Source organism: Agelaius phoeniceus, chromosome 3 (genome assembly GCF_051311805.1).
Source record: "Agelaius phoeniceus isolate bAgePho1 chromosome 3, bAgePho1.hap1, whole genome shotgun sequence".
NCBI classification, from domain to species: Eukaryota; Metazoa; Chordata; class Aves; order Passeriformes; family Icteridae; genus Agelaius; species Agelaius phoeniceus.
Genome location: NC_135267.1, coordinates 60,318,494 through 60,329,983, shown reverse-complemented (window position 1 = coordinate 60,329,983; position 11,490 = coordinate 60,318,494). Strand labels below are relative to the sequence as shown.

The 11,490-nt window shown below is 39.3% G+C and overlaps 1 protein-coding gene across 1 annotated transcript; it reads left to right on the top strand.

Annotated features, from left to right (window-relative positions):
* The first annotated feature begins 465 nt into the window (after nt 1-465).
* Nucleotides 466-4,689, top strand: FBXO5 (F-box protein 5). Its single transcript, XM_054629376.2, has 4 exons — nt 466-1,185; nt 1,490-1,580; nt 2,753-2,914; nt 4,126-4,689. Exons 1-4 carry the CDS (start codon nt 467-469, stop codon nt 4,375-4,377), a joined length of 1,224 nt encoding a protein of 407 aa, XP_054485351.2. The 5' UTR covers nt 466; the 3' UTR covers nt 4,378-4,689.
* The last annotated feature ends 6,801 nt before the right edge of the window (nt 4,690-11,490 follow it).

Below are 11,490 nucleotides of genomic sequence, written 5' to 3'. Positions count from 1 at the left end.
ATATCTGGCTGCAGCAGCAGCATTGCTTCTGGTCTTGAATGCAAACTTCAGGCTTCTCTGGCCTGCACAGGCCTGCAGTCGCCCAAGGACCCTCTGCCACTGGTGTCCCTTGCAGGGACCTCAAGTGTCTTGACTGTGTTGCTACCTTTATGGTAGGAAGTGGAAGCACTGGTGTGTCTCATCTATGTTGGGGAAATGGTGGCCAAGTAAATCACTCAGTTTTCTTTCCCTAGTTACATGCAGCATAAAACTAGTTTTTGGGAAGATCTTACATAGATATAATCAGTGGCTGTTCAAATCCTTAGTTCCATTAGTTGTATTTTAGATACTAAAGGGTGAGTCAGATAAAAAGGGTGAGTCAGAAGGGAAGCATGGTAGAGTCTTTATAGGATAAAGAATTTGTGATCTAGTTTATGCTGTGTTTTCATTCTGCCCTTGTTGTACCTTGCAGAATACAAGCAACAAAATGAAATCGAACCTTAACCGCTCTTGCAAAATGAAACGTGATTTTGATTCTCTTCGTGCTGGGTTTGCACCATTGAAATGTGCTGTGGAGAAAACAAGACTGGAAAAATCCTGCCCCTTGAATTATGAGGAAGGCTTTTGTAAAAGCTGTGCAGAAGAACATCAGAAAATACTCCTTAGTGACTCGTTCCATGCAGCCACCAGAAATCTAGATATTGAAGATGCAGAAAGACCCATACATAACAAAGAAAACAACCAAGTAACCCAGAGACTTGATGAAGGTATCATCTGTGAAATGGAGGCAATGGAAGGTAGTAAACTTAATGAGGACAGTGGTTATTCCTCTATGTTAAGCACTCACTATGCTGATGCAATAGAACATGAGGATAGTTTACCTTTGGCTGGGAATCTCTGTGGTACACCAAAGCTTTGTCTTATGAAGAACCAAAAACAAGAACAGTTTTCAAAGAAGACACTGTTGCCAGTAATCCATTATGAAGAAGTGGTTTGCTCAACTTTGAAGAAAAGTGGTAAAAGAAATCTCAAGTCTTGGGCTGCTGTAGATAGAATTGTTTCTAGGGGAAAATTTGAACTTTGTAACTTAATTGGAAAGAAAATGGGTCTGGATAGAATAGACATTCTTGCTGAACTCTTCCAAAAGAACCTGAAGCATATATTAGCAAACATTTTAAGACATCTCAGCGAGATGGATTTAGTAAAGTAAGTATGTTCATGTCATTGTATTTCACTAGAAGGGAAAAAAACCTAATCACATGCCTTAATGTTTTAGACATGGGGCATGTGACATTTACTCAATGTTTAGTATTATGTGTTAATATATTAAAATATGAACTGACAATGTAAGCTGTGATACATATGGAGAATGTGTCTTTTCCCTAAAAGGCAAATTAAAGACTACAACTGTGAACATATTTTATGTTTACGTAAAAGAAAAAGGTTGTTCTTGCTACTTAATATATCCCTTTCCTAGGAGGCAACTGATGTGTTTGTATTGTTGTTGCAGTTTTGCCAAAGTCAGCACAACATGGCAGAAGATTCTACAAGAAGATAAATGGATTTTCCAAATCTATAGCAGAGCTGTGAAAAACCTTTCTGTAAGTCCCTGCACTGAACCATCAGTATTTTTCTGCTATTTGAGGTCTCCTCCTAAGCTTAAGAGATGACAGATAAGTTTCTTAGATTGAAAACTGTCCCTGGAGTGTGGTTTTGTTTGGTTTTGGGGTTTTTTTTGTCCTGTTAGGATGCCTTGCCTCAAGCATTGCTAGTTACCTCAGGGGCTTTGGGGACCCCAAGGAAGGTTGACTGAGAAGGTGACCCAAGGAGAGATGCAGATGTTTTTAAGAGCTTCCACAAGTCCTGTGTTACAGAGAAAGGCAGGAAGGAGAGAGTCATTGCCAGCACAGCCCACTGGGCAAGCCCTAGAGTCTCCCAGCAGGGACTTGCTTGCTTCAGCATCCCCACTGATCCAGAAGGGAGGAAGACTGAGATAAATCACTGCGGTGGCTCTGAATCAGGGTCTTTGTTTATAGCAGGATTCTCTGAAGTCCACCATGCCTGCTACGGAAAATTGAAAATCTTTTTGCACTATGAGCTATTCTTAATGCCTCTGTCCTGTGAAATAAAAATAATTGATCCATCCACACTAATCTAGTGTTTTATCAAGTCAGGACTCTTAAAACTAAGTTTTTTTCCTTCTTGAGAGATGGAGAGACAGAACCAACAAAGGCTTAGGATCTGCCACAGGATAAGGCTGTTAACAATTTAAATTTTATGTAGTATTTTACAGTGCTGTCGGGGTGAAACATTTGTACTGAGTATTCATCCCATAAAGTTTGATTTCTTGCATGCTATGGTATGCTTTTTTGTTTAACTGGAAACTTGGAAAACTGGTGGGCGGAGTTTATTTTTCACAAAGAAAGCCTCAAGCGTTCCTGTTCACTATAAAGAATTGGAAGTACTGATTTTTGCTTTAAAATGATGAATAGTTTACATTCTCTGCCTAATTAACTGTGTTACTTTGAAAGTAGGATTACATAAGAGAAGATGGCTGGGTTTTGACCAGGAACTAGGGAGCTGTTCTATGCATTTATAACAGAAGTAACTGTGAAAGTTATGGGAAAATCAGTAGCACTCCTTGGTGTGATGCTTTATTATTGGAAACCAGGAGGAAGAATCTAAAATTACTTAATGACTTCTATTACACAAAGAACTCTGTATCAGGTAAGCTCTCTTCCCAAATTTAAGTCTTTGTTGTTCTTTTCATTAGAATGTCACTAAGGCACCAGAGCATGCTGCAACAAGAGAGTACGTTCTCTACAGAGTGTCCTTAGCTTCCATTCAGAAAGCAACCCCACCAAAACACTCGAACAAAAAAAGCACCAAATCCAAAGCATCTAGGAATCACAGCAGGCTCACAGAGTTTTCTGAGGTAAGTGGTGATTTCCACGGATCTTTAATTTCTCTCATGCTGTCTGGCAAACAATCACCTTGTAAAGCATATTTTTGAAAGTAGCATCTCCAGTTTCAAGTGTTTGTAATTGTTATTAATATGGCTGCCAGCTTTTGCTTAGTGTGCCTATTTTAAGACCATGTCAGAAGCTAAGTAGAGAGAATATTGACATATTGGGATGTCCTACATACTTTTTTTTCCTTAAGAATTTCACTTAGTGAATTTTTTTTGCTTAAATTTTGTCTCCTCAAATATGAAGAAATTTAGTAATTTCCTGTTATTTTCCATGGGTTTATAATGAATTACATGTTTTCCAGATAAGCAATATCACAAAAACTGTCAACTTTGCTTCAAAACTGATGGACAATTAGGAAAAAAAAAGACTTAATAGTTCTTAGTTTCAATTTTTAAAAAAATTAAATGCATATTTCTTTTAATCATTCTGTGGAGTATTTTGTGAATCTGGCATTAAAATTACTTTAACTATTTATTTGTAGTGTGTCACACGTGTCAATAACTGCCAATAACCTGTTTCTCCTCTACCTTTCTTAAGCTGTTTTTTTTTCCCACATACTTGCAATGTAGACCTGCACCTGCATCTTATAAGACTTTTTAAAATGCTTATTGAAAGTTACTGCTTGTTACTAAACAAAATATTTTTCTAACTAGAAAAAGGTTTTATGCTCAAGTCTTATTCTGCAAATTTATGCAATAAGAGAAGATGAAAGGTCACTGGAAAGTTTAATCAAGATGGTATAATACTACTATATAAGACTTTGTAGCATTAGGAATGTAAAAGAACAACTGTTCAGTAGCAGTCTTAAAATTCAATTCCTAATATCTGCATCTATACACAACTACATCACCATCCTTGAATGAGGTTTGGAAGATTCAGGAAGGCCATTATCCTTACTGCTCTTGATTTAGCCTGTCCTTTAACTTTTACATTTTAAGAATTTTTAATTGTCTACCTCTATTCCAATTCAAAATACCTGCAATTACATCCTGATTATTCCTGTTCTGAACTCCATCAGAATTTGATGCAACAAGAATTAGGCTAGTTTTTAGTTTGTCTCCTTACATTAGGAGGCGTTATAATATGTTTTGTGGCACTAAGATAATATCATGAAGTGTTTGGAGAGTGTATTTACCCTCTACTCATGATTTTCTGCGTGTGCTTTTTCCAACAGGCTGCCAGGAACTTGAAGAACACTGAAAGCCTTAAAGCCTGCCATCGCTGTGGCTCACCTGCCAAGTATGACTCCTACCTCCAAAGAGCAACGTGCAATCGTGAAAGCTGTGGCTTTGACTTCTGCACCAAGTGCATGTGCAGCTACCACAGCTCCAGTGACTGTGTGAGCAGCAAACCAGTGAAACACAGCTCCACACCAGGGCCGCTTCCTGGGACTAAGAAAAGCAAACAGAATCTAAAGAGATTGTGATCCATCCCCCCAGTACAAATTGGCAAATGTCCCATAAAAGTGTTTTTTTAGCCATCTGCAAAGAGAATGCTTTCTGTTATTCCATATACATAAAAATGGTTAATTCTGTTATTACTCTGTACTACTATTCAATCATCTTTATTCCTACTATTTAATCATCCTGCTCAGAAAGGTTTTAAAAGCATTTCTAGTGCTGTTGAGTGAGGTGAGTGAAGCCCCTTTTAATGTGAAACTACGAGGGAGACTATATTTTATGGTTTTTCAAAGCTCTGCCTTTGATTTTAAAATGTGGACATTCATAATACTATATTCTCTGATGGCTTCTCTTATGTGAATCTGAAATTTCTCTTCATTTCTTCTTTCATTTCTTGAACCTTTTCTAAGTTCAAAAAAAAAGTACTGTATGTTGGCTATACTGCTAAAAAATACTTTGACTTTTTTTTGAATACACAAGCTAATTTTAATATTTGTATATATTTGTAAATATTATTCATATTTGTCTTGTAAATGTGAAAATAAATGATTATTCTCAACAACTTGGTTGGTAAATCTGCCTTCCTCTTTATCATCCTAAGTGCTTCTCATGCTCTTTTTGCAGGTTTTCTAGTATGTGCTTCTTTAAATTGTTGATTCAACAAGGAGCAAGTCCTCCTGGATTTGTGCAAAACAGTGTACTGAATCCATTGTCATGCTGTATTCCTGCATCTTCCCTAAAGGCTCTTATCAGCAATTGTTTATAGTGTCAATAGTCCCAGCACTTCCTTTTCATTTCAATGGAAATTTTTCTTTTGGCTGGATTTATGCTGCTGTTGCTAAACTAGCTCACTGTCAGCAAAATATTCCTGATCCCACAGTAAAGAAAGGCAAGCTTTCAAGATATAAGACTAATAATTTTGTAGAATTATCTGGGGTGTTTTTTTCCCTCTTAGGTAAGTAAAAACAGACTGGGAGCACTGCACTGTAGCCCTTCTTGAACTATAATGTGTGTAGTGACAGGACAAGTGGGAATGCCTTCAAAGTTAGGAGAAAGTAGGTTTAGATTAGATTAGATATTAGGAAAAATTCTTTACTGTGAGAGTGGTGAGACACTGCAACAGGTTTCCTAGAGAAACTGGATGCCCAACTCTGGAAGTGTTTATGGAGCTCTGAACAACCTGGTCTAATGAAAAGTGTCTCTGTCTGCAGCAGGGGACTTGAAGCTAGATCATCTTTAAGGTCCCTTCCAACCCACACCATTCTATGAATCTGTAGTCCTATTATCCTTTATTCTGGTATTTAGACATTACCATATTGATACATACATATGATACCATCTTGATACCACAGCAAGTCTTAGGCTGAGCACGCACAGAAAAGAAATCTTACAAGAAAAAATTTGTTAAAATTTTCATCTGTGTCCACTGAAATGCCTGTGTCCTGAAGAATGCAGATAATGTGATCTGAACAGAAATTTTTTCCTATAGAAGTTTTAAGAAATATGGCACAGGCATTCACTCTTAGACTGGTGTTGTACTGTAGGATACATCTTGAATTAAAATTGTGTGTTTTCAAACTGAATGTGGTAAATCAAGTTTACCTTTTCATATTTTTGAGCTTTCTAAAGGAAAAATGCACTATTTGTGTACAATTTGTACACTGAAAGAGCTGCTCTTTCTCTTCCTTTTTTTTTTTTCATTTTTAGCCATAGAAATTTATCTTTCATGAAGAATTTTGAGAAAAATTCCTTGTTACCTCCAGATTAGAGAGAAATAAACGTTTTTCACTATCTTCTAAGTGATAAGGAGCAACTACCTTATACCTGAAATCTTGTTGGAAAGGTCAAATTATTTTTCTTAATGAAGCTTTGGCCAAAATGTAATGGATCTGCTGCAAACCATTGTGGCTGTTTTCACTTGCCCAACCCTTTTTGATTTATGTGATCCTCAGATCCTTGCCTACCAGCTTTAGTTTTAATCAGAATAGACATTCAAGATTGCAGCCTTCAACAGGCGAGTGACATCTTCATGACCTTGATCTGTAATCAACACTTACAATTTTTTGATGCATAGGATCTGTTAGGGTGGCACAGCTATTTCTTTATCATAACCCTGTCCAGCATTTCAAACCTTGCCCAATAACACTGAGCATGGAGCCTGAATGAAACCATGCATCTTCCTGGAAGTCGCAGGATGTTTGGTCTCCTCGTAAATAGTTTCAGTGAATGGGGAGCTGCAGAAAAAGAAGGTGGACAATCAGTCCCCACCCAGGCATGCTAGCATCTGCTGCTGGAGAAAGCAGGTCCTCAGAGGGTGAGGATGATGGGTGTTACTACTAGTAGGTGCCCCAAGGAGTACTGAGGAGAGTGATTTGTGTGCCGGAGGTGTGAAAGTCGTAGATGCAGATTGTTGTGGATGCCTGCTGAGCTATCTCGGACCTGCCTTTGATATGCAATCGCTGTGAGTCATACCAGGGCAGGAGCGCGGCAATTGCCATATGGAGATCAGTACTCCTCAGGTACTGCAGCTGTTGTCAAAAAGCACTTTCAAACTCAGCAGTTGGCAGCCCCAGTGACTTTGCAGGAATGTGATAAGCTGCTTACCCAAACTGCATACGCCTTTCAGATCTACAGAGGGTGATAAATACCTGCAGGCTGCCAGAGTCTCCCGGTGCAAGTACAGATTTCTTCCAGTGACTTACTTATCTCTAGCAATGGCTCTGCATGGTGAGGAAGGGTGGGACGTTCTTCTGCTGTGTAAATTGCTGTGTCTAGCAGCTGTTTCCCCCAGCTTGAACAGCTGTGAAGACAGATTATTCCTTCATACTAATGCTAGCTGGGAGACAGACAAACGTAGGCATTTAGGACTTTCTGAAATCAATATTTAATATTTGCATTTTTAAGCTTTTCTTTCTTGTACTTATGATGCTGTCCTGAAAAACCCAAGGAGCTGCTTTATGTCATTAAAGGCAATTTCAGCTCTCATCACAGCAAGCAGAAAAGCTGAAGAGAGGTGCCTGATAGTGATGATTGAGTCACTTGGATAAACAGGGACAAGTTTGGATGCACTTATCAGTTTAATGTATCCTCCAGCAGAAGCCTTTGTGAAGAATCAAAAGAATTCTTTTGATTCTTTGGCACCTTAGCCGAGCTGGTCACCTCGGAGCCTGATTTCTAACGTGTGGCAAAACTGCAACATGTGCCAGATATGTTCTCCCTAGCTAAAACTTTCACGACAAGTAAGCAAAATTTTAGCATGTTGAATGGTGGGCTTTTTTTTTTGTTTTGTTTTTTTGAAGTGTTTAAGTCATAGTTGTGTCAGTGATCACTCTCAAAAAATGCTGTATATTTAGCCTTAAAATATAAAGTCTCCCCGCCTTAGAAACTTTAAAAAAAAGGAATCTAGATTAGGATTCTAAATGAGAATTCTTTTCCCAATTCTCTAAGCCAAGGACTTTCCTTTTAAGGAAATTATGCTGTAGTATAGAGATTTTTCAAAATGAAATCGGTTCTGGAAAGGGAAAACCACGAGATGGTGCTCTTGACTCACTCACTGCCTGAAGCTGGATTCACTGAGCTCCTTTTGCTGTGTTCACAGAGAGTGAATTCCCTTCTCCTCTAATAACTGTAGCTGTAGATCTAGTTGCTACAGTCATGGGGAATCAAAGTAAATCTGCAACCAGAAGAACAAAACCCAAACCTTGAATTCCATTACTGATTCTAACATTTGTTTCAAACATATTTGTGTAGGACATGAACACATTTGTTAAACTTAAAAATACACAGGAGCCTTTCATGAAAGCTCTGTTGTGCTGCAAAAATGCAGATGCCTTCTTCAAGGAGTGCCCTAAACATGACGTTTCCTTTGCCCACCTTGTGCCCTCATGGTGACAACTGGAGAGCAAAGTCACCACTCCCAAGCAGTGGGTGCAAGCTGTCCTATGAAGCCATCAGTGCAGGTGTGGAGGAAGCAGCAAACCAAGCTTTGCCTGGGATTGGACGTAGTGTTCCTGCCTGTGGAGGTTTGGTGAACACCTCAACAGCCCAACAGCTGTGCTGTCACCTTGACATGTCTTCTGGCAGGAGCTAATGGTGCCGACTTGCAAATTATCTGACAGTCACAACATGCTTATGTCACTTCTTGTAGGGTGCCTCCACTGTGCTTAGGAGGGGCTGGCATCTGTAGCTGACATGTCATTACCTGAATGCAAGGATGGACCAGGCCATTACTGTGATAGATGCTTGATTTTTGAAGACACTTGCCATGATGAAAAGATCCCCATTCTAATATATTTGAAATATGGAGTAGAAGATGAGGAGTTAGAGAGACGGACAACTCCTGGATTTTGAGTCTTTACCTAAGGATGTACAAATTGTCAGGGGTGCTCACTTTTAGTATAACCTTGTCAGAATGGTTTCTCCTCTGAAGTAGTCCATGGGAACTTAAGGATAAAGGTCAAAACATAGTGCTGATGTTCCCAACACAAAATAAAAGCAGCTAGGCTCTGTGAGCCTGCTGGCACAGGCAGAAATAGTTGCAGGACTTAAATGATGGAACAGACATTTTTGTAGTGGCCATTGAGATGGTTGAGCAGCAGCTGAGGTTTTGTCTCTTAAGGTTTCATATTGTTCTGCTTTTTGCATTCAGAGCTGCCCTCACAGTACCTCAGTCCAGCACTCAAACCAGCCCTCTGCAGCCCTCAGCCAGCTGCAGTGTCAGGGCCATGGCCTGAAGAACAGCCCTGAGGATGTCACTGGCCATGCAAGTGCATGTCTGGGAAGAGGGAGGGAACCCTGCCCCTCCACTGCCCTATTCCCCACCTCACAAGTGCTGGGCTAGCTTTTGGGATGTGCCAGTAGTGCTGTTGCCTTTGGCTGGTGTAAATGTGCCAGGCCAGGGTGGGAAAACCAAGGCCTCTGGGCATTTGATGTTTGCTGGTAGCCAGAGCAAGGCAGTAATGATTCGTGCTGGTTTGGGGTTAAAAAGCCTCTCTGCCTTCATCAGGCCCTCAAGTCAGACTCACACTGAAAGGGTCAGGGGTGTCTCTAACCTAAAGTACTTGCTGTGGGCATATAAAGGTGAGACAGCCCCCAGCGGCTGTGCAGAGGGACTGGGCTCGGGAGACACTCCCGTGTGTTTCAGGAGGAGGTCCAGCTCTTCCAGGGCTAAGGCATGGCAGCTACAGCTTCACACGAGGGACTTGGGATGGGCACAGCTGTGGTGGCCACCACCTCCCAAAACCCCCCTCTGCTTCCTGCCAGTGCCTGCTCTGTGCCCAGCAGAGAGCGCAGTGCTCCTGCTCAGCAGGGATGGGAGCTGCTTCCAGAGGCTCCACTGGAGCCGGCTGATGCATGAATCATAATGCAAACATGATGACACAAGAGCTCTGAGACTTACCTCTTGTGTTTAGTGTCATTTTCTGAGGGTCTACCTTGGCTCAGTTAATTACGTTGTGCCACAGATTTTTGTTAGTCATATGTAGATCTAATTTTCAAGATTGTCCCTCGGTACCAAATTAGCCGAGAAAACATCAGCTGCAATTTGCTTACAAACATACTTTAAACACCAGCTGCTTGTAAAAATGCATATGATGTTTTTAAATTAAAAATCTCTGTGTTGCCTTAAAAATACTTGCAACAGGGAGCATAACATTTACTCTCTGCAACAAGTTTACTTATGTACTCAACAATAAAAAATCTGTGTGTCAGTAGGAAATCCAGAAAGTTTGAATTGTTTCATGTCCCTTTCTTTCTTTGTGGCACATCATCATTGTGTAAAAAATTATGATGCCAGACTGTTAGTAGTAAGAGCCCTCTGAAGCAGGGTAAAAATCATGTTAGCTGTCATATGTTTAAGTAAATCAGTAGGAATACCACAGGACTTCCAATCTGTATACACTTTAGCAATGGTTTTTGGCAAAATAAGCAGTTCACATTTCTTCTGACCTCCTCACCTCTGTTAAATAGCAGTTATAGTCTTAGTATTTGTACTTGATATACAAATGGAAAATATATAGAATAAGACATCTCAATGCCTTACACCACTACCACAGCCCCACCACTCTGCCATGAATTAACCATGTAGTAGATAACAAGTACACTTTTTTAGTATTTCTATTTGTACTCTCAACATGCTAATACTCATGGAGTTATTCTCTTGTCAGTACTGATAATCTTCACTCTTCTCAACACTCTTGTAAATAGCTTATATCCTGAAGGCTGACTTAAAAAGATTAAGACAACTCTTTTACTGCTTAACATATCAGAACAGAAGACATATTCTTTCCTTGTAGTTACAATCAAGAGAAAGATTTTCACTGTTCATACAGAACCCTTTTTCCTCACTGTACCAATGTTTTCACAAAGTTTCTCATGTAGATGGTAATTCAGTATATTGCATTATGTTTACATGTCAGTCTCAAATATGATTAAAATTCTCTCAGATTTCCTATCCATACACATTGACACTGAAGCAAATTAAATTCCTTCTTTGTACTTACTTTACTGCATGTCAATTTCTTAAGTTCTGGTGATCAAAATCAAAGGTACTGGTTGTGCATGTCTTAGTAAGATTTGTATTTTGTGTTACCTGGTGCTCAAACAAGTAATGAAACTTCTGGGAATGTGAGGGGCTGTTTACAAAAGAAAGATTACTGGCTTAATTAATTAATTTTTGAAATTCGATTAGTTTATTGATGAAATAATATATATATATATAGATACAGCTATAGATATACAAAAGAGATTATATGAAATTATAAAAAATCAGGCTCAGCTCATTTAAGGCCAAGTGAAGATCAGAGGTAGCAAATATCTTTATTTTTCCTTCTCTTATGAAATTCACCTTTTGAAGCAACTTCTTCATGCAGATAAGTGATGTTCACTTGCACAGCCCTCCTAAGTCTACAGCACATGTCTACTACTTATGCAGCTGATAAAACCAGAAATTTATTCTCCTGTATAGAACCAGGATAAATATTTATCGCTGCTGAAATAGTTGTCATTCCAAGTGAAAACATGTGTAACTTGACCAGTGGATTAGGCTTCCAAAGTTTAACAGATGTTAATTATGGAGAGGATGGTGGAGGGTAAATATTGCTTTTCCTTTGCTATCTTTCCTGAATAAATTAAGTATATGA

What these genes read in the sequence shown, in the direction of transcription:
- FBXO5 (XM_054629376.2), top strand. Translation starts at nt 467, where the DNA reads ATGAAATCGAACCTTAACCGCTCTTGCAAAATGAAACGTGATTTTGAT. An exon ending in AGCGAGATGGATTTAGTAAA is followed by an intron (nt 1,186 to 1,489) that starts GTAAGTATGTTC and finishes TTGTTGTTGCAG; the next exon opens with TTTTGCCAAAGTCAGCACAA. An exon ending in GAGCTGTGAAAAACCTTTCT is followed by an intron (nt 1,581 to 2,752) that starts GTAAGTCCCTGC and finishes TCTTTTCATTAG; the next exon opens with AATGTCACTAAGGCACCAGA.